The 22,195-nt window shown below is 48.8% G+C and overlaps 1 protein-coding gene across 2 annotated transcripts in view; it reads right to left on the bottom strand.

Moving 5' to 3' along the window:
* Window positions 1-14,296, bottom strand: part of LOC139228202 (synaptonemal complex protein 1-like) — a 237,763-nt gene extending 223,467 nt beyond the window's left edge. Inside the window, exon 1 of one of the 2 annotated variants that reach the window (XM_070859387.1) lies at window positions 14,226-14,296. Coding sequence is in view for 1 of the 2 variants with exons in the window: in XM_070859386.1 (XP_070715487.1) it covers window positions 14,226-14,272 (47 nt within the window). In the remaining variant the exon portion in view is untranslated. The remainder of the gene's footprint in view (window positions 1-14,225) is intronic. The other variant, XM_070859386.1, reaches the window with a different exon arrangement.
* Between the last annotated feature and the right edge of the window lie 7,899 nt (window positions 14,297-22,195).

The raw sequence follows: 22,195 nt of genomic DNA on the forward strand, positions 1-22,195 counted from the left end.
GTTAAAAAATGCACGCACAGGAATCTTCCACTCTTTAAGAAGCGCACGACAACTCAAGCACCCCACCTACTCGTCCTTTCAACCAACGTCCCTTCAACCACCGTCTGCCCTACCTGTGACAGAGACTATAGATCCCGCATTGGACTCATCAAGAGAACTCATTTTTAGTGTGGAAGCAAGTCATCCTCGACTCCAAGAGACTGCCTAAGAAGAAGACTTCTCCCTCTTAATGAAGAATAATCATCATATATAATCTGCATGGTTAAATACAACAAAACATATGGGGCCAAAATTCACCGTCCCAAAAGGGGCGGCTACCACAGGGTTTCGGCAACCAATCGAAAAAAATCAAACCGCCGCCACGGTCCGGTGATTTTCCCTCCCCGAGCCATATTCAGCTCAGGGTGGTGGGGAGGACGGCTTTGAGCAATGCACACTTCCACCGGAAAAGGCGGGTGAAGCCGCAGTAAAGCAAGAGTTTCTGCAGTCTCAGCAGCGTGCGAGCCGCTAAAAAGCAGCCAGGACAGGGAAATTCACCTACAAAAAGCTAGGACATCGTCGGGCAGTGTTCCCGCAAGCTATTTGAATTGCTGCTCGAACGCGACACTGCTGGAGTTTTGCCACGATCGAGGCCCTTTGGTAGGGAAATAATTTTATAAATTTTAGTGTTTTTATTTCAGATTCCATCATCCACAGTATTTAGCTTTTCATGTGGTCTTATTAATTGTTTTGGCTCCATTAAACCTGCTGAGTGCTGCTCAGAGGTTTGCACATACTCTTGTACAACTTTCAGGTCTGATTCTTTAGTGGAGACCTGTGGGCTGCAGAGACCTGCTTGGCAGGGTTCACCCTGAGGATGGGAGGAGTGTTGGGAAGGCGACACCTGGTACATCTGCTCAGAAGCAGGACGGCACACAGGAGAAGGCGCGCCATCAGCACCGTGCAGAGAGGCAGCGGGCAAAGGTGATTCGTTCATTTTTCGCTAGACCAGTTAACCCGCCGTCTTCATTGGCCCGAATCAGGATTGCAGTTGGCTGCTTGGGGACAAGGGATATCCCCTGTCCAATTGGCTGCTCACTCCACTGCAGAACCCCAGGACAGCGCCAAAGCATGCATACAATGACGTTAATTGTGCCACCAGGTGCATCATCGAGCAGTGCATTGGCATCCTTAAGCAGAGGTTCCGGTGCCTGGAACGCTCTGGTGACACCTTGCAGTACTCTCAACGGGTCTCCATAATCGTCGTGGTCTGCTGCATGGTGCACAACCTGGTCATCATGAGGGGACAGCCGCTGGAGGTCAAGTGTGCAGTACCACCTGAGGAGGAGGAGGAGGAGGCGCAGGAGGAGGTGGAGGAGAATTCCCATCGCCGAGAACTAGGAGGCGTCGACCCATCGCCACCCTGGAAGGGCCAGGTGCAGACTGGCAGCATCCTCCTTGGAGGTGCCCGACATCTCCCCTGCAATCTCCCTCCATGCATTATGCACTGCCGGCTGCCAGGTCTCCCGTCAGGAAACAATATTCTTCTTCTCTCCTCCACACTGTCCTCCAGAGTCTCCAGCTCCATATCAGTGAACCTGTTGGCTCTCCTTGCACCTCTTACACCAGCCATCCTCCCAGACTCCTTCCAAACTCCTTCCCCCCTCAGGGCCTTGCTGCAAACCCTGCCTTTTAAAAAGGCCAGGGAGCAGCTGGCTCGCTAGAAACCCTTACCTGCATGCTGAATTTCTCAGTGGTGATAACGCTCAAATTAAGACAGCTACACTGCTGAAAAATCCACTTTGAAAGGGTTCATTAGCGCTGGAGCCCTTTTGTTCACTTTTGGAGCTGAATTTGGGGTGGCTCAGCCACGAAAGAATTTCGGCACTAATGGCCCCAAAAAGGTCGGGGGGAGCACCAGCTTTCTAGCGGTACTGAATTTCGGGCCCATGAACTTATTTCGCCATACTTGCAAAATCAAACCAAACCACTGGTTTTCTGTTTCGAAGAGGATACCTTCGCTCTTGAACAGAACTTTCTAAACATGGTGTCAAACTTAGACTCATTCTCGGCTGAGCCTGAGGAGAGTTTTTCTCCAAGGGCAAACCTTGATCTACATTTGAACTCTCCACAACTTCAGACTGTCTGTCTGCCTGACTCAGACTCAGACTTAAATTCTGACTTTCTCTTGGACTTGTTTCTAATACATCTGATGTAGGATTTGCTACTGGTACTCATAACAAGACTATCTGACTCATCAGAAATAATCGAATCATTCCAACTTTCAACTCCTTCCATATCTGTAGATAAAATATCAATGTGAACAAACCTAACCTTTCCATGATCAAACATCTTGACCAGATATGCATGAGAACCACATATCTTCCCTATTCTTCCTGGTAACCACTATAACCATTTATGGTAATGGTTCTTCACTCTAACCTTCTGATTCAATTTCACACTTCACTCTCTTACCCTACCTCTATCATGATTTTCTTTCTGTCTTGATTGTTTCTCTTCGACTGACTTGCCATGTTTGGCTTTAACAACGAGAACCTGATTTGTGGCTGTCGTTTGATTACCGATGATTGTACTGGTACTAATGGTGGTTTCTTGCTTACCGATTGACATGTTGTACACTGACTAACGATGTATTCTATATCTTTATCCATACTTGGCCACCATAAGGAACTACGTGCAGAACTCTTGGTCAAGCACATTTCCAGGTGCTGGTCATGAAGATCTCCTAACAATTTGGACCTGAACTTATTTGGGATAACCACGCTTGCTTCTCACATGATACAATCTTTATCCACTGACAATTCATTCCAATGAATGAAGTATGGATGAATATCTTTTTCTGATACTTGGCTTGGCCAGCCATTTGCAATGAACTCATGCACCTTTGACTTAAGTGGGTCATGTTTGGTTGCTCTATCAATCTCTTGACATCAGCATTACTGTGATCAGCTGATCCTCTCTACTCAATGTCATATCTATATGCTGACAAAATCAAAGCCCATCTCTGCATTCGGGCTGCAGCTAGGGTTGGAACTGGGGACTTTGGATGGAGGATTGCTTTCAGAGGCTTATGGTCAGTAATTATGATAAACTTATGACCATACAAGTATTTGTGGAACTTCGTGACCCCAAAAATCAAAGCCAAAGCTTCTCTTTTGATTTGCACATAATTACACTCACTGGCACGGAGAATGCATGAAGCAAAAGCAATTGGTCTCTCCTCTCCACGAACTAGTACAAGAGATCACTGCCTCAACGCCATATGGCGAGGCGTCACATGCAAGCTTGATCTTCTTAGATATGTCATAGTGAGCTAACATGGTACTCTCTACCAACTGGCTTTTACACTCTTTGAATGCTACATTGCATTCTTCTGACCACTTCTAATGGACCTGTTTTTCAACAACTCATTCAGTGGATGTAACACTAGCAAAATTTGGTAGGAACTTCCCATAATAGTTCAAAAGACCCAAGAATGAACGAAGTTCAGTGATATTCTTGGGAGTGGGTGCATTTCTGATTGCATCCAGCTTTCCCTTGATTGGATGTAAACCAAATTTGTCTAATCTGTGCCCTAAGTACTCCACTGAGTTTTGAAATATCTCACACTTGCAAGCAGTCACTCATATTCTGCTTCTCTAGCAGTTTGAAGACTTCATTCAACACTTTTTATGGATTTGCCTATTTGGTGCTGAAATGAGTATGTCATTGACCTTACGTTATCACTCCTGGAAACCATCAGTGGGGTGGGTGATAAGGTATCGGGACTGTCGGGAGAAATAACAACTCTCTCGCGAGAATTGGGAACACTGTCTGGGCACCTTAGGGATGAGATGTCGCAGGTAGCTGATACACTGTCGGTGAACATGAGGGATGGAATTTCCAGATGTTGGGGGCATTGACAAGGGTGCCAGAGAGGCTGTCGGAAGTGGTTAGGAGTGTGGAGGAGCCCACCTCCCACATAGTTGACAACTCTGCGCGCACCATGGAGCCTATCATTGCCAGTGTGCAGGCAATGGTGGACTCCCAGAGTGACCGTGCGGATCCAGTTGTGATGTTGCAACCTGCAGGTGATGTAGCAGCTACCATTTCAGCACAAGCATGAGGGAACGGGCTCATCGGTGCTGGTTTGGAGAGGATGGCCGTGGCCCTGGAAGATCCGAATGCTCTTATGTGCTCTGGGCAACAGGCCACGGAGTGCCTTACTGCCATATCTACTCTCATGCAGTCTCAGCTCGATGCCACTCGACACCTCAGTGTTGCTGTTGTGTTCCTAACACAGATGAGACTGCACACAGGGAGGCTAAAGTAACAGTGACCTCAGTCGTTATTAAGACAGTCCAGAGTGAGGAACAGGCCTTAGAGGCCGGCTTATATACAGTGCTCCCAAGGGATCCCAGCATCCCTTGGGACTTCAGGGGATGCACTCCCTGGTGGCGGAACATGGGTGTGCATGCTTTACAGATACACAACATCACTGCCCCTCAAAGTCAAAGTGAAAACTATTTACAAGGTAAGGCGGTCGGGAGCCTTTCTTTCCCTGGTGGACCGCCTCGGTACAAATGTCTGTTCTGGTGTGTTGGCTGTGCCCTCGCTGGGCTGGCGTGTTGTTGGCCCTCAGGGCTGCTGGGTGAGCCTGGCCTTGCTGGGCTGTTGGGCATGATGGGTTCGATTTCCTGGTCAGGGGTGGTGTTGTTGATCCTTTGGGTGTGTGTTGTGGGCTTGAAAAAGGTGGTGTCTGCAGTGGGTTGTTCAGGGCAGTCTGTGAACCGCAGCCGCGTTTGGTCCAGGTGCTTTCTGCAAATTTGTCCATTGTCTAGTTTGACTGCAAATACCCTACTCCCTTCTTTAGCTATCACCGGGCCCGCAATCCACTTGGGACCATGTCCATAGTTTAGCACATACACAGGGTCATTCAGATCAATTTCCCGTAACACAGTGGCGCGACCATCGTTTACATTTTGTTGCTGCTGCCTGCTCTCTACCTGATCATGCAGGTTGGGGTGAACCAGCGAGAGTCTGGTTTTAAGTGTCCTTTTCATAAGTAGTTCGGCCTGGAGCACCCCTGTGAGCGAGTGAGGTCTCGTGCGGTAGCTGAGCAGTACTCGGGACAGGCAGGTTTGGAGTGAGCCTTCTGTGACTCATTTAACACTCTGTTTGATTGTTTGTACTGCCTGCTCTGCCTGCCCATTGGAGGCTGGTTTAAATGGGGCCGAGGTGACATGTTTGATCCCATTGTGGGTCATGAGTTCTTTAAATTCGGCACTGGTGAAACATGGCCCGTTGTCACTGACCAGTATCTCTGGCAGGCTGTGGGTGGCAAACATGGCCCTCAGGCATTCAATGGTGGCGGTGGCAGTGCTTCCCGACATTATTTCACATTCAATCCATTTTGAAAAAGCATCCACCACCACCAGGAACATTTTACCAAGAAACGAGCCCGCATAGTCGACATGGATCCTTGACCATGGTCTGGAGGGCTAGGACTACAAACTTAGTGGTGCCTCTCTAATGTGGTGTATCTGTAAAGCATGCACTCCCATATTCCGCCATCAGGGAGTCCCAAGGGATCCCAGCATTCCTTGGGAGCACTGTATATAAGCCGGCCCCTAAGGCCTGTTCCTCACTCTGGAGTGTCTAAATAAATACTGAGGTCATTGTTACTTTAACCTTCCTGTGTGCAGTCTCATCTGTGTTAGGAATGCAACAACTGGCGACGAGTATACAAATCCAATGCAAAGATGCAGCAAACTGTGGGCACCCTGTAGAAGTTCTCGGAGGGTGAGGACTGGGAAGCCTATGTCGAACGGCTAGACCAGCACTTTGTAGCCAATGAGCTGGACGGAGAAGGAAGCGCTGCAAAAAGGAGAGCGGTCCTCCTCACGGTCTGCGGGGCACCGACCGACAGCCTCATGAAGAATTTTCTGGCTCCGGTGAAACCCACAGATAAGTCGTATGAGAAGCTGTGTACACTGGTTCGGGAGCATCTTAACCCGAGGGAGAGCGTGCTGATGGCGAGGTATCGGTTCTACACGTGCCAGCGATCTGAAGGTCAGGAAGTGGCGAGCTACGTCGCCGAGCTAAGGCGACTTGCAGGACAATGTGAGTTTGATGGCTACCTGGAGCAAATGCTCAGAGACTTTTTGTTCTGGGCATTGGCCACGAGACCATCCTACGAAAACTTTTGACTGTAGAGACACCGACCCTCAATAATGCCACTGCGATAGCACAGGCGTTTATGATCACCAGTGATAACACCAAACAAATCTCTCAGCACACAAGTGTTAGCAATGTTCATAAATGAACTGGAACTGTGTTTGCGAGCAGAAATGTACAGGGCAGAAATCACGTGTCTGCAACTGCCAGCAGGCCTCAGGTGACCCAGATGACTCAGAGTCCCCAACAAAGGATGAATGCAAGGCAATTCACACCTTGTTGGCGTTGTGGAGGCTTCCATTCAGCCTATTCATGCCGTTTCAAAGGGTATGTTTGCAAGAGATGATGAAGTACTCGGGGTGCACACATTTTCGTCAAAATGTCCACCTCTAATGCTAAATGTAAAATTGAATAGCTTACCCGTAGCCATGGAACTGGACACTGGCGCTAGCCAATCCATCATGAGTAAAAAGATGTTTGAGAGACTGTGGTGCAACAAGACACTTAGACCAGCTCTGAGCCCCATCCACACGAAACTGAGAACGTACACTAAAGAGCTTTTCACTGTTCTGGGCAGCGCCATGGTCAAGGTCACCTACAAGGGTGCACGAACTGCCACTCTGGATTTTCCAGGGCGATGGCCCTACACTGCTTGGAAGGAGCTGGCTGGGCAAAATCCGCTGGAACTGGGATGACATCCGAGCATTATCACATGTCGATGAGGCCTCATGTACTCAGGTTCTTAACAAATTTCTTTCCCTTTTTGAGCCATGCATTGGAAACTTTTCCGGGGCGAAGGTGCGGATCCACCTGCATCATTTCCCCAGTGGAATTCAGCGAGTGGGATAGCCCGATTGTTCCAGTACTCAAAAGTGATGGCACGGTCAGGATTTGCGGCGATTATAAAGTAACTATTAATCGTTTCTCACTACAGGACCAATACCCGCTACCTAAGGCAGATGACGTATTTGCGACGCTGGCAGGAGGCAAGACGTTCATTAAGCTCGACCTGACTTCGGCCTACATGACGCAGGAGCTGGAAGAGTCTTCGAAGGGCCTCACCTGCATCAACATGCACAAGGGACTGTTCATCTACAACAGATGACCATTTGGAATTCTTTCGACTGCAGCGATCTTCCAGAGAAACATGGAGAGCCTACTCAAGTCGGTACCATGCACGGTGGTTTTTCAAGACGACATATTGGTCACGGGTCGGGACACCGTCGAGCACCTGCAAAACCTGGAGGAGGTCCTCCAACGACTGGATCGCGTAGGGCTGCGGCTGAAGAGGTCGAAATGCATCTTCATGGCAACAGAAGTGGAGTTTTTGGAGAGAAAGATTGTGGCAGACGGCATTCGGCCCAGACACCAAGACAGAGGCTATCAGGAACGCGCCCAGGCCACAGAACGACACAGAGCTGCGGTGGTTCCTGGGACTTCTCAATTATTTTGGTAACTTCCTACCGGGTTAAGCACCCTCTTAGAGCCCCTACATGTGTTATTGTGCAAAGGTGAGATCTGGGTATGGGGAAAAAAACAAGTAATTGCTTTTGAGAAAGCCAGAAACATTTTATGCTCCAACAAGCTGCTTGTATTGTATAACCCGTGTAAAAGACTTGTGCTAGCATGTGATGCGTTGTCGTACGGAGTTGGATGTGTATTACAACAAGCTAACATTGCGGGGAAGTTGCAACCTGTCGCTTATGCCTCCAGCAGCTTGTCTAAGGCTGAGAGGGCCTACAGCATGATTGAGAAAGACGCATTAGTGTGTGTGTTCGGGGTAAAGAAAATGCTTCAGTACCTGTTTGGCCTCAAATTTGAGCTGGAAACCGATCACAAGCCCCTCATATCCCTGTTCGCTGAAAACAAGGGGATAAATACTAATGCCTCAGTCCTCATACAAAGGTGGGCACTCGTGCTATCAGCGTATAACTATACCATCCGCCACAGGCCAGGCACCGAGAACTGTGCGGATGCTCTCAGTCGGCTGCCATTGCACACCACGGGGGTGGAAATGGCGCAGCCTGCAAACTTGCTGATGGTGGCGCAGCCCGCAGACTTGTTGACGGTCATGGAGGCGTTTGAAAATGATAAATCACCTGTCACGGCCCGCCAGATTAGGACTTGGACCAGCCAAGATCCTCTGCTGTCCCTAGTAAAAAACTGTGTATTGCATGGGAGCTGGGCCAGCATCCCCGTTGAAATGCAAGAGCTAATCAAGCCGTTCCAGCAGCGAAAGGATGAGCTGTCCATTCAGGCAGACTACCTGTTGTGGGGTAACCGCGTAGTGCTACCCAAAAAGGGCAGGGAAATGTTCATCTCGGATCTCCACAGCACACACCCGAGTATAGTAATGATGAAAGCGATAGCCAGATCCCACGTGTGGTGGCCCGGTATCGACTCTGACTTAGAGTCCTGTGTATGGCAATGCAGCGTGTGTGCTCAGTTGAGCAACGCGCCCAGAGATACACCACAGTTGCATTCGCGGCTGGGTCCAACACAGGCCATGGGGGACTTTCCGGTGTCGTGCCACACCACGGACCTGACCTCCCTCAGCTTGGTGCTGGTGGTAGTGTGCTGCCCCTGGGGAGTGACTCGAACTCCTCTGACCAGGATCCTGATGATGTGCTCTCTCATGATCACAACTTCCTGGCTCCAGACCTGCCACTCCGCAAGTGCCTCCACGCATGGCCTCATCCGAGCCATGCCAGACTGCACCCTCCCAGGAGGGTGCTGGCTGGTCTGCATCGGCCCAAAGGTGTATGAGGGTGTCCGACAAGGACATCTGTAGGTCCCACACAACAACCTTCCCAGACCCATAATGCAGCCACAGGGCATAGCGTTCGGATAAGCACGCGTAAGAGCTGTTATAAAGAGATGCACAGGGGTAAAAAATGATTACTTGTGGTAGTTGATGGTTGTCTTTTTTCTTTCTGTTGTGACTTTGTGCTGACTTTGATCATTTGATAAATCTTTATTTTTGGCGCATATATCTGGCCAGGTGTTTCATTTGGGAGTGGGCAATTCTGTGTGAAGGCACTCATTGGGATGGCCATGAAAAGTGGGAGCTGAAGGGTCATGTGTGAATGGGATTATGTGAATCGTGCAGCTATCAGACGTAGCTGCACCTCCCTTGCAGGGTTGGGATGGCGCAACGCCATCTGGCTGGGTGGCGACAGGGATCCTCCTCCTCCTCCTGCGTCTCCTCCTCCGCCTCCTTATGATCAGGTGGTACTGCTGGCTCGACCTCCAGCGTGCCTGGTCCTCCTCCCGACGCCATCTCCCTCCTGGACATCCTCTCTACGTGCAGGTCTGCGCTCATCTGCAGGCCCTTGTGGATGTTGGGCAGGGATGCCTGCTATCTCTATGCACGTTGATAATGGTGCCGCCTTCTCCTGCATGTCGCCCTGCGTCTTATAAGGTGTACCAGGCGTTTCCCTGCCAACACTGATCCCATTGTGCTTCAAGGCTGCACCTTGACAACCAGGCCTCTGGAGCACAGAATGAGGCCTACTGGCCTCCACTAATGAGTGAGAGCTGAAATTCCTCACAACGCTCACAAAAACTATTAACTGCACTCAGCAGGTTAAATGGTATGCAGGTAGAGCATTTAATCAGGAAGGCCAATGGAATCTTGGCCTTTATTGCTAAGGGGATGGAATATAAAAGCAGGGAAGTCTTGCTACAGTTATACAGGGTAATGGTGAGGCCATACCTGGAATACTGCATGCAGTTTTGGTTTCCATATTTGAGAAAATATATACTTGCTTTGGAGGCAGTTGAGAGAAGGTTCACTAGGTTGATTCCAGAGATGTAGGGGTTGACTTATGAGGAAAGGTTGAGTGAGGTTGGGCCTCTACTCATTGGAATTCAGAAGAATGAGAGGTGATCTTATTGAAACGTATAGGGCTAGACTTTGCACTTCACATCACTGGAACATCGCCCATATATCGTCCAAAATGGCCTGCGATTACCCATTTTGACCAAAAATTGGAAATTCAGGCTGAAACATCGCCGGAAAATTATCCCTCCAACTTTCGGCTCACATCGCCGAGCTGATCGATGAAGTGATTGGCCGCACATTACCCAGTGCAACTTTCGACACATCGCCAGGCTGATCACTCGCCGAGAACATCGCTGGAGAATTGTTGCTTTTCCCAGGCCTTCCTCGCAGAACTGGGCACTACGGATGCCATTCTGAATTTCGGAGGAAGGGAGGAGGCAGCTAAAAAACTCGAGCTTATAAATTGTGAGTTATTTAAGGGTCTTTTACAGATAGATCCACTCACATTTATACTTATATTTAATTATACCAATATTAGCTTAGTAGATTAGGCATTTTTTTAATTAAAAAATGCATTTATAGCAAGTGAAAATAATATTATTGATAGTAATGGGGCCTATGGCTTCTCTGCCATTACTAGTAACTGCTCACACGCTGGCTTCTGAAAGGTTCAATCGAAGAGGTGGCAGAGTAATGCGGAAACAGAGGAGGCAAATGTACAGCCAACGAAGTTACAAGGAAAAGCAATCTTACCTCAACTTGGCTGAAAACGCATGTCTTAGGAGGCTGCGCTTCTGGAAGGAGGTCATCGATGAGATATGCCAACTCATCAAGGAGGATCTGCAGCCTTCCAACACCAGCAGAACCGCACTGTCCGTTGAGGTAAAGGTTACTGCGGCACTATCCCTCTACATATCTGGATCCTTTCAGGCTTCAGCTGGCAACATCTGTGGTATATCTCAGCATGCCACACACTGCTCCATTCGACAGGTAACTGAAGCCCTTTATGCTCCCAGGATGGACTTTATAAAATTCTCTATGACCAGGGAGGCACAGACCGGGAGGGCTTTGGGTTTCTCATGAATAGCAAAACTTCCTCAAGGTGCAGGGAGCAATAGACTGCATGCACATTGCCCTGAAAGCCCCTATTTCTTATGTTATGTATTAAATCAAAGCAAAAAACCAAGAGCGGGAATCCTCCGTTGTCCTCCTCCTGCAGTGTTGCGTATCACAGCAAAATGTACCGACCCAAAGAGCTTCCGGGAGCACTTCTCAAAAAACCCCTCCCTTTTTAAACCTGAATATGGGTGTCGTGGCAACGTAGCAGTGGTGAGCACCTTGATGACGTCACCGTGGCCAAAATCCCTTTACCATGGCTTCAGTCGGCCGATTCCGGCAGAAGTGCTCACCGCTGAAACACCCCCCCACTAACCGCGATGAATATGCAACGGGGGGGCGGCTAATAAAGCAGAACGCGTCAGCCAATTGATTTTGCCGAATGGCCATCAAAGACGCGTGGTAACAGTCCCTCCTGTACACTGAATTTTGGTCCCCATATCTTACCCAAGTAGGCACAGAACTTGCCAGAACTATTTGAGTACATCAGAAGAGCTGTGCTTTCACCTGTATGCTTGATCAGGGAGGGCTTTTGCAGGTTAGGATTGTGCCCTCAAAAGTCATATTCAGCAAAAAGTTAGTCTTAAGAGATTGGAAGGGGGGAGTTATTTGGGGGAAAGGGTGAACATAGGCGCTAAGTGGGCGCTATGCTAATAAAACTTGCCTGGTTATAAGTCTGGATTTAGCCTGCAATTTTGGGGCTAATTGCCAATTACTATAATTTAAATGTGCCTGGGGGCACAAAATCGGAGACCTGCAGGTTTAGCACTCAACCGCTGATTGGTAGCAATTTTCCTGGAGTGGTATTTAATGCCTCCACTCCGGTCCCCCGATAAGCTCCCAGACCCCCAATGAGCCCCTCCGGCAACCCCAATGACCTCCCCCGCCAACCCCCCCACCCCGATGACCTCCTTGGCCCCCACCAATGACCTCCTTCGGCCCCTCCCTCCCGGCTAACCTCCTCCAGCCCCCTCACGAACCCTCCCTCCCTCCTCTCTGTGGCCTAGTGCCGTAGGCTACCCACCCGTAGCTAGTCAGCTGGCTGTACGGGTGGGAAACAGAGGTTTCAAATACAAATCAGGCCCTGCCGTTAAGTTTGTTTTCCTGGATTTCCCAACAGCTTCTGAACTCACCCCGCATCTCGCTCCCAACCTGCCAAAGTATTAAAATTCAGGTCAATAAGCTGAAGTGGTAAATTGAGGACAGCCAGTTCACTGCACTGCTGCCCAGCTTTGCTGCAGCAATGTGCATAATGTCTCAATTGTGCGAATAGTGGAATATTAGCCCTCATAATCCTTCTGATTCATACATAGCACTATATTCACAGAGAGTTGCATGGCTATAGCCATTTATATCCTGTGCTTTAGCAAAGCTACCATTGATGAAACTGCCTTTCCTGCTGCTGCTGTACAAAGAACTGCACGTAACTACCTCCATCTTTAAACAGGGCATCTATTATATCCCACATGCCACAGTGGACTGTAATTTTCCTGAGGCTTTATAAATATGCCGTGATGGCACTGAAAGGATTCTGTCATGTAAAAGTTCAAGACTGTCATAATTACCAATGGGATTGTTATTCCACTGTTGACTGTGACTGCAAGTTCTGCTGTTATAGATTGCAGTCAGTGACAGCATCCCCACATAGCCTAAGCTTTCTCAGGTAGTGCTACTGGTATAGATGACAATAAAACAGCATACTTTGTGGCTGCATTAGGGACATGGTCTGTGTATCCCCTTGCAATGGCCTCTGTGATATCCGACTGTGAACTATTTCTGTTCGACCACTTTGTAAAGGCTGTTGCTTACTTCTACCTCATACTGATGCTGTCAAGCAAAGCAAACTGTGACTGATTGAGGCCTGGATTTTCCCAGCCCATCGAAAACATATCAAAATAGGACTTCCACCCATCCATGTGATCGCACCAGCAACTGACTGCAATTTCTGGGAGGGAAGTCCTAATTTAATTTGCAGGGCAGGTTCAAGGCAGGTGTCCTGCTGCTGAGTTAAAAGATTGCAGCTTAAAGTGCGTTAAGGCTTTGCAAATCTTAAGGAGGCAGAGACAGAGCATTTCAGCATAATCTCAGTCTTCTATGCACTGCTTTTTAGTCACTACTGAAGGGTTAATAGCGTTAGTGTGAAATTGCTGTGCTTTAGAAAATGTACTGAATGACAGGATGAGATAAGCAATTGCGAAAAGGTCACAAGACGCTGAGCAACATAGAAACCAACCACACACCAGACGCTGGCCGAAGATTGTTGTGTAGGCACTTTTGAAATGCCAGAAGATCAGGTCATGTAGAAGCAGTGACATGTGACCTTTGCGGTTTACGACTTTAAATACTCATTTTGTGTAACCCCAAATTGAGTTGTTGCCTGGTTGAGGGATCTACATACAACTCCCCTGGTACCTTGTATTAATAAACTGTGTGTGTTTTCAACTCTCTAACGTAGTCTCAGAGTAGATTTATTTCTACCTCGGGGTTTTCCCCCAACACTACCAAGTAGCGCACCAAGAGAGATGCGTAGCATACCTGGGACCTCATGGTATGTCTTGTATACAATTTTACTTCATGGGCTTTCCTTTTCTGCTCTTGCTGTTCCTCGTCAGTGCTAGTGGAGCACTGAATCCCATATCCATTGAAAACAAACTACTCAGCTATATAGCAGGTAATCTGTCAGTACAACCGAACAGTCTGTAGCCTCTGTTGCAATGCTGGATTTTCATGAAAATTTGGAATGCACTCTTCATGCAAAGTGTTGAAGCAATGGATGATACAGGACAGTGGATTAGTTTTGGATTTAACAGTTAGCGTAGGCGTGATAGACCAAATAGCTTCTTTCTGTGCCATAGACTTCTATGATGTGAGCACTGGAAAGTGGAGCAACTTTGAGGTAAATACCAATTGTGCCAGTAGTAATGATCTCAACAAAGCTAAAGCATAGCTTCAGTTTTACAGCATCAACAAGCTGCTTCCTTCCCATTATTGTAATGTCATAGTGTGCAATAACGAAGTATTATGTGTGTGTTACCCTGCACATAATAACCAATAACAGATTTTGTTATATCACCACCAAGAATTTCCACAATATGTTACTTTACCCAAAATTATTAGCTATTTTTGTTAGAGTGTAGCCTGAAGAAAAGTTATTTTAAATATTACTTACATTTTTGTTGCTTCCTCATTTTTACTGATCTCTTCTTCTAGTTTCATACTGAGATTTTCATTTTCAAACTGTATGATGTATTAATGATCAGGTTACTATTTATGAAACATTAATTTGAATATAACTACTTTAAACTATATTTCAGGTGTCTAGAATTGTCAGTAAAAGTTGAACATAATTTTTAATATTTAAAACATGTATATCTACATATGATCATAAGAGAAATTTAAACAACCGGATAGAAATGCTAATCCCCATGAGTCACTCCAACCCAGCATCTCATTTCTTGGAATTCCATCATGCACTACCATGAGAAATAAGTAGTGATTTGCGTAATAAATTAGCAGAGTGGATCAAAAAGGGGCAGAGATCTTAACAAAGGTAATAGGGCATCAGTGACTAAATTAAGAAGTAGTGATTAGATAATAAAAAGCATGGGTTTCAAATGCTTATAGATTATAAAAAAGGAAAACTGAGGGAAAGGAGTTCCATAATTTTGAGGTACTAGGATTGAATCAGTGTATGCACATTGAGTATAGAGGAAGGAGCAGGAGTAATCAGCAGGGAATATTTGAAACATGATGAACAAGAAATAAAGGTTCAGAGTAATGGCCATAATACTGTCCATAAGAATGGGGGACTGTATGGTGCTTCTGTTTCTGTTTCCTCTGTCCACTGGTTATAAAATAACCTATGAAATATGTTTTGAGTGAAATCAATCCAGTTGATAGTGAACATGAGCCATAACATAAAACTTCGCACTAAATTGGCAATCTCACTCATAGACATTGCAGGATCATTAGTGGTGGAAATAGAACAACTTGCATTTATATAGTGCCTTTAATGTAATAAAACGTCCCAAGGAACTTTACAAAAGCATAATCGGACAAAAATTGGCATCGAGCCACATAAGGAGATAGTAGGCCAGGTGACCAAAAACTTGTCCAAGGAGGTAGGTTTTAAAGAGTGTCTAAAAGGAGGAGAGAATGGTGGACTGGCAGACGTTTCGGGTGGGAGTCCAAAGCTTAGGACCTACACCGCTGAAGGTACAGTCGCCAATGGTGGGCTGAAGGAAAACCAGGATGCATAAGTGACCAGAAATGGCACACAGGTGTATTAGATGGTGCTCTCCTGAAATTAGAGACGAGACAACATTAGAGGAACTGTGCTGTACTGTGCACTGTCTGGCCCGTTAATGCTATTTAGGGGTTTAAAAAACTCCACCTTTTACAAAGTTTTTGTAAATACAGATGTAATGTGTGCACCTGTGAGTTTTCTCACAGGTTTGTAAACTGTTTGGAGTGTCCCCCAGATCAGGGGGCACTTGATTTAATTGTTTAATTTTGTTTTCTACAAAAGAGTTGTAGAGCTGTTGAAACAAAAAGAGTTGTAGAGCTGTTGAATCGCGGTTTTAGGTGGCAGGTGGATGAGAGGGCTGTGTCTGGCAAGGTGACCAGAGTCAGGGACCTGCTCGATGGAGGAGGAGCGGACTGGATGGCGCCAGATGTGCTGGCATGGCATCTAAACTGGGCCGACGTCCGACGCGCGACCAATGCCATCGAGTTGCTAAAAACAGCGCTGGGCCCTGGCTCCATTAGTTGCGGCGAGGATGCTCAAGCACGTGGGGAGATCCCGTCTGAACTGACCCCCATCCGGATGGAATTCCTCATCGGTGCCAAGCCCCAAAACTTCCCTTGAGAGCCAACGCCTCAAAACTTGAGCCGCCTTGTGGAAATCCCCTCCATGCCTTTCAGTTCTGCATGGAGGGGTTTCCTGTACGGGCTGCTCCTACACACCCTCCACTTTGCCATCCTCGTCTGCTGCCCAGGCACGCCATGGCGCACCGTCTTGCCGTCCGGAGGAGGAGGGGGTCCCCGATGGAGTTCACTCTACGCGGGAGTCCTCCCACTATTTATCGGTGACTTGGCCTGGAGGGTGGTGCATGGAGCAGTCCCGTGCAATAAATTTTTAAGCCGGTTCACGGGCTCCCCGCCGCCTGCAATTTCTGCGGTCTGGAGGAGTCCGTGTTCCATGTTTTTATTGAATGTGCGAGGTTGCAGCCACTGTTCCACTATTTGAAGGGGCTGCTCCTCAAATTCTGGCTGCACTTCAGTCCCACACTCCTGATCTTTGGGCACCCTGTGCGGAGGGGAGCGGGTAGGTCCAAGGGCCTCCTTGTAGGACTGCTCCTGGGCACGGCCAAGGGTGCCATCAGCCGGTCCAGGCAGCAGGCGGTCGAGGGGGTCGTTCAGCTTGACTGCCTGCCTCTCTTCCGCGCTTACATCCGGGCCAGGGTGTCCTTAGAGATGGAGCACGCGGTGTCCACCGGTACGCTCGTGGCCTCCCGCGAGAGGTGGGCGTTGGAGGGACTGGAGTGCATTATCACCCCCGTCAAAATGTTTTAAAGTTTAATTTGTTTTAATTGCCAGGTTTTTATTGTCCCCCTCCCCTTTTATAGGGGGCACTTGTAAAATATATAATTTTAATGCCCCCCAAAAAATCACAAAAAAAACACAAAAAAAACAAAAAAAACAAAAAATATTTTAAAAAGAGGGCAGTTAAAAGTGTCTGGAGTGTTCCCCAGATCGGGGGGGGGGGGTGCACTTGATCTAATGTTTATTTTGTTCCACCCCCCAAAAGAGTTGAAAACTGTTTGGAGTGTCCCCCAGATCAGGGGGCACTTGATTTAATTGTTTAATTTTGTTTTCACAAAAGAGTTGTAGAGCTGTTGAAACAAAAAGAGTTGTAGAGCTGTTGAATCGTGGTTTTAGGTGGCAGGCAGACAAGGGAGCTGTGTCTGGTAAGGTGAACAGAGTCAGGGACCTGCTCGATGGCAGAGGAGCAGGCTGGATGGCGCCAGACATGCTGGCACGGCGCCTAAACTGCGCCGACATCCGCCGCGCGGCCAATGCCATCGAGTCGCTAAAAACATCGCTGGGCCCTGACTCCCATTAGTTGTGTCGAGGAGGCTCAAGCACGTGGGGAGATCCCGTCCGAACTGACCCCCGTCCGGACGGAATTCCTCATCGGCGCCAAGCCCCACAACTTGAGCCACCTCGGGGAAATCTCCTCCATGCCTTTCAGTTCTGCGCGGAGGGGTTTCCTGTATGGGCTGCTCTTGCACACCCTCCACCTTGCCATCCTTGTCTGCCATCCGGACATGCCATGGCGCACCATCTTGCCATCCGGAGGGGGTGGGGGTCCCCACTGGAGTGCACTCTACGTGGGAGTCCTCCCACTATTTATTCAGGAATTGGCCTGGAGGGTGGTGCACGGAGCAATCCCGTGCAATAAATTTTTAAGTCGGTTCACGGGCTACCCAGACCGCCTGCATTTTCTGTGGTCTGGAAGAGTCTGTGTGCCATGTTTTTATGGAATGTGCGAAGTTGTAGCCCCTATTCCATTATTTAAAGCGGCTGCTCCTCAAATTCTGGTTGCACTTCAGTCGCATACTCCTGATCTTTGGGCACCCTGTGTGGAGGGAAGCGTGTAGGTCCGAGCGCATCCTCGTAGGATTGCTGCTGGGCTCGGCCAAGGGTGCCATCAGCCGGTCCAGGCAGCGGGTGGTCGAGAGGGTCGTTCAGCCTGACTGCCTGCCTCTCTTCCGCGGTTACATCCGAGCCAGGGTGCCCCTGGAGATGGAGCACGTGGTGTCCACCGGTACACTCGCGGCCTTCCGCGAGAGGTGGGTGCCGAAGGGACTGGAGTGCATCATCACCCCCTGCAACCAAATTTTAATTTGATTTTATATGTTTTAAAGTTTAATTTGTTTTATTGCCGGGTTTTAGTGTCCCCCTCCCATTTTAGCCAAAGGGCACTTGTATAATTTGTGGTTTTAGTGCCCCCGCCAAAAAAACGCAAAAAACCCCACAAAAAAACACAAAACAAAAAAGGCCACTTGAAAACTGTTTGGAGTGTCCCCCCTTTAATCAGGGGGCACTTGATTTAATTGATTTATTGTTTTACAGCCAAAAGAGTTGTAGAGCTGTTGAACCGCGATTTTAGGTGGCAGGCGGACGAGTGGACTGTGTCTGGCAAGGTCACCAGAGTCAGGGACTTGCTCGATGGCGGAGGAGCGGGCTGGATGGCGCCAGAGGAGCTGGTACGGCGCCTATCCTGGCCCGATGTCCGGCGCGCGGACAATGCCATTGAATCGTGAAAACCAGCACTGGGTCCTGACTCCGTTAGGTGTGTCAAGGCGGCTCAAGCATGTGGGGAGATCCCGTTCGAACTGACCCCCGTCCGAACAGAATTCCTCATCGGCGCCAAGCCCGAAACCTCCCTCGGGGGCCGACCTCTAACAACTTGAGACTCCTCCGGGAAATCCCCTCTGTGCCTTTCAGTTTTGAGTGGAGGGGATTCCTGTACGGGCTGCTCTTGCACACTCTCCACATTGCCATCCTCGTCTGCCGTCCAGACATGCCACGGCGCACCATCTTCCGGAGGAGGCGGGGATCCCCAATGGAGTGCTCTCTTCGTGGGAGTCCTTCCTCTATTTATTGGGACTTGGCATGGAGGTTGTTGCTCGGAGCAGTCCCGTGAAATAAGTTTTTAAGTCGGTTCACGGGCTCCCAGGCCGCCTGTAATTTCTGCGGTCTGGAGGAGTCCGTGTTCCATGTCTATGTTGAGTGTGCAAGGTTGCAGCCCCTCTTCCAATATCTGAAGGGGCTGCTCCTTAAATTCGGATTGCACTTCAGTCCCACACTCCTGATCTTTGGGCACCCTATGCGGGGGGGAGCGGGCAGGTCGGAAGGCCCCCTCGTAGGACTGCTCCGGGACATGGCTAAGGTGGCCATCAACCGGTCCAGGCAGCGGGCAGTTGAGGGGGTCGTTCAGCGTGACTGCCTGCCTCTCTTCCACAGTTACATCCGAGCCAGGAAGTCACTGGAGATGGAGCATGCGTTGTCCACCGGTACACGCTCGCGGCCTTCTGTGAGAGGTGGGCGCCGGAGAGACTGGAATGCGTCAAAACCCCCAGCAACCAAATTTTGATTTGATTTAAATTACTGTCCAAAGTTTAATTTGTTTAATTGTGTCGGGTTTAGTGCCCCACCCCCTCCCTTTTAGCCAGGGAGCACTTGTATAATTTGCGTCGGTTCACGGGCTCCACAGGCCGCCTGCATTTTCTGCGGTCTGGATGAGTCCGTGTTCCATGGTTTTATGGAATGTGCGAGGTTGCAGCCCGTATTCCATTAGTTAAAGGGGCTGCTCCTCAAATTCTGGTTGCACTTCAGTCGCACACTCCTGATCTTTGGGCACCCTGTGCAGAGGGGAGCAGGTAGGGCCTCCTCGTAGGACTGCTCCTGGGCACGACCAAGGGGCCCATCAGCTGGTCCAGGCAGCGGACGGTCGAGGGGGTCGTTCAGCCCGACTGCCTGCCTCTCTTCCGTGGTTACATCCGAGCCAGGGTGTCCCTGGAGATGAAGCACGCGGTGTCCACCGGAATGCTCGCGGCCTTCCGCGAGAGGTGGGCGCCGGAGAGACTGGAGTGCATCACCACCCCCGGCAACCAAATTTTAATTTGATTTTACATGTTTTAAAGTTTAATTTGTTTCATTGCCGGGTTTTAGTGTCCCCCTTCCATTTTAGCCAGGGGGCACTTGTATAATTTGTGGTTTTAGTGCCCAGAAAAAAACCCAAAAAAAGGGCACTTGTAAACTGGAGTGTCCACCCCTTTAATAAGGGGGCACTTGATTTAATGTTTATTTATTGTTCTCTCTCAAAAGAGTTGTAGAGCTGTTGGAAAAAAACAAAAAAGGGCACTTGAAAACTGTTTGGAGTGTCCCTCCCTTTAATCAGGGGGCACTTGATTTAATTGATTTATTGTTTTACAGCCAAAAGAGTTGTAGAGCTGTAAAGGAGTTAGATGAAGTCCTTACTACTAGGGGAATCAAGGGGTATGGTGAGAAAGCAGGAATGGGGTACTGAAGTTGCATGTTCAGCCATGAACTCATTGAATGGCGGTGCAGGCTAGAAGGGCCGAATGGCCTACTCCTGCACCTATTTTCTATGTTTCTATGTTTCTATGAACCGTGGTTTTAGGTGGCAGGCGGACAAGTGGGCTGTGTCTGGCAAGGTGACCAGAGTCAGGGACCTGCTCGATGGCAGAGGAGCGGGCTGGATGGCGCCAGAGGAGCTGGTATGGCGCCTATCCTGGCCCGATGTCCGGCGCGTGGACAATGCCATCGAATCGTGAAAACCAGCACTGGGTCGACTCCGTTAGGTGTGTCAAGGCGGCTCAAGCACGTGGGGCGGTTCCGTTTGAACTGACCCCCATCTGGACGGAATTCCTCATCAGCGCCAAGCCCGAAACCTCCCTCGGGAGCCGGTCTCTTACAATTTGAGACTCCTCGGGGAAATCCCCTCCGTGCCCTTCAGTTTTGAGTGGAGGGGATTCCTGTATGGGCTACGGGCTGCTCTTGCACACTCTCAACATTGCCATCCTCGTCTGCTGTCCAGACACGCCACGGCGCACTATCTTGCCATCCGGAGGAGGCGGGGGTCCCCAATGGAATGCTCTCTACGCGGGAGTCCTTCCTCTATTTATTGGGGACTTGGCCTGGAGGGTGTTGCTCGGAGCAGTCCCGTGCAATAAGTTTTTAAGTCAGTTCACGGGCTCCCAGGCCGCCTGTAATTTCTGTGGTCTGGAGGAGTCCGTGTTCCATATCTATGTTGAGTGTGCGAGGTTGCAGCCCCTCTTCCAATATCTGAAGGGGCTGCTCCTCAAATTCTGGTTGCACTTCAGTCCCACATTCCTGATCTTTGGGCATCCTGTGCGGCAGGGAGCGGGCAGGTCGGAAGGCCTCCTTGTAGGACTGCTCCTGGACATGGCCATGGTGGCCATCAACCGGTCCAGGCAGCGGACAGTTGACGGGGTCATTCAGCATGACTGCCTGCCTCTCTTCCGTGGTTACATCCGAGCCAGGAAGTCCCTGGAGATGGAGCACACAGTGTCCACCGGTACACGCTCGCGGCCTTCCGTGAGAGGTGGGCGCCAGAGGGACTGGAATGCATCATCACCCCCAGCAACCAAATTTTGATTTGATTTAAGTTACTGTCCAAAGTTTAATTTGTTTAATTGTGTCGTGTTTAGTGCCCCCCCCCACCCTTTTAGCCAGGGAGCATTTGTATAATTTGCGTCTTTGGTGCCCTCAAAAAAAAAACAAGGGGGCACTGGAATGAAAGTTTCTAGAGTGTGGCCCGCCTTTAATCAGGGGCACTTGTTTATTGTCTTCAACAAAATAGTTGTAGAGCTGTTGAGTTGGGAGTAGCTTAGCCAGTCACGTGATGTTCACAAGACTCAATAAAACCCCAGCCAGTTGGGTTTGGGGGATCCACAATGAGACAGGTGGTTGTGAGCCTGGTGGATGAATTGGTAATGTGTAGTGTGATTGTTAGACCTTTGCTAATAAACCAACTAGTTCTTAATAGTAAAGTGTTGCTATGCATTCCTAAGCAAAGAACCCATGAAGCAAATACAACAGAAAAAGTGAATGTGGTGCATATAAAAATGGTTTCTCAATCTTTACAAAGGGTGCTTAGGGCAAAAAAAATGGCCATCCAAAATGGAAGCCACATTAAATGAGACAGGAAAATAATGCTATGGCCTACCAATGGAGTTGTACAGTAACCAAAACTTCTAGTTTAATGGTGAAGTAGAGATGCTATTGCATGAGGAGAGTTCAAGGAGCATTGACTGGTTTAGCACTTCCAAAAGAATGGCTGTGCAGTATGTCTGACATAGGTGGTCAGGTTCAATACTGTCTGCACAATCTGTAAGACCTAGGAGCAGATGCAAGGGTAGATAGCACACCCGAAGGAAGCTGTCCTGGTAAGACTATTAAACAGTACCTTTTACCAGGTACATAGCCCAAGTATGCATGCCGCAAAGTGTTGTCTGTTAACTTGTTTAACCTGCCAAGCCATCATACAACCTTACAGCTCTTTCACTTGTTGACTCATACTCCAAC

Source organism: Pristiophorus japonicus, chromosome 17 (genome assembly GCF_044704955.1).
Source record: "Pristiophorus japonicus isolate sPriJap1 chromosome 17, sPriJap1.hap1, whole genome shotgun sequence".
Taxonomy (NCBI): Eukaryota; Metazoa; Chordata; class Chondrichthyes; family Pristiophoridae; genus Pristiophorus; species Pristiophorus japonicus.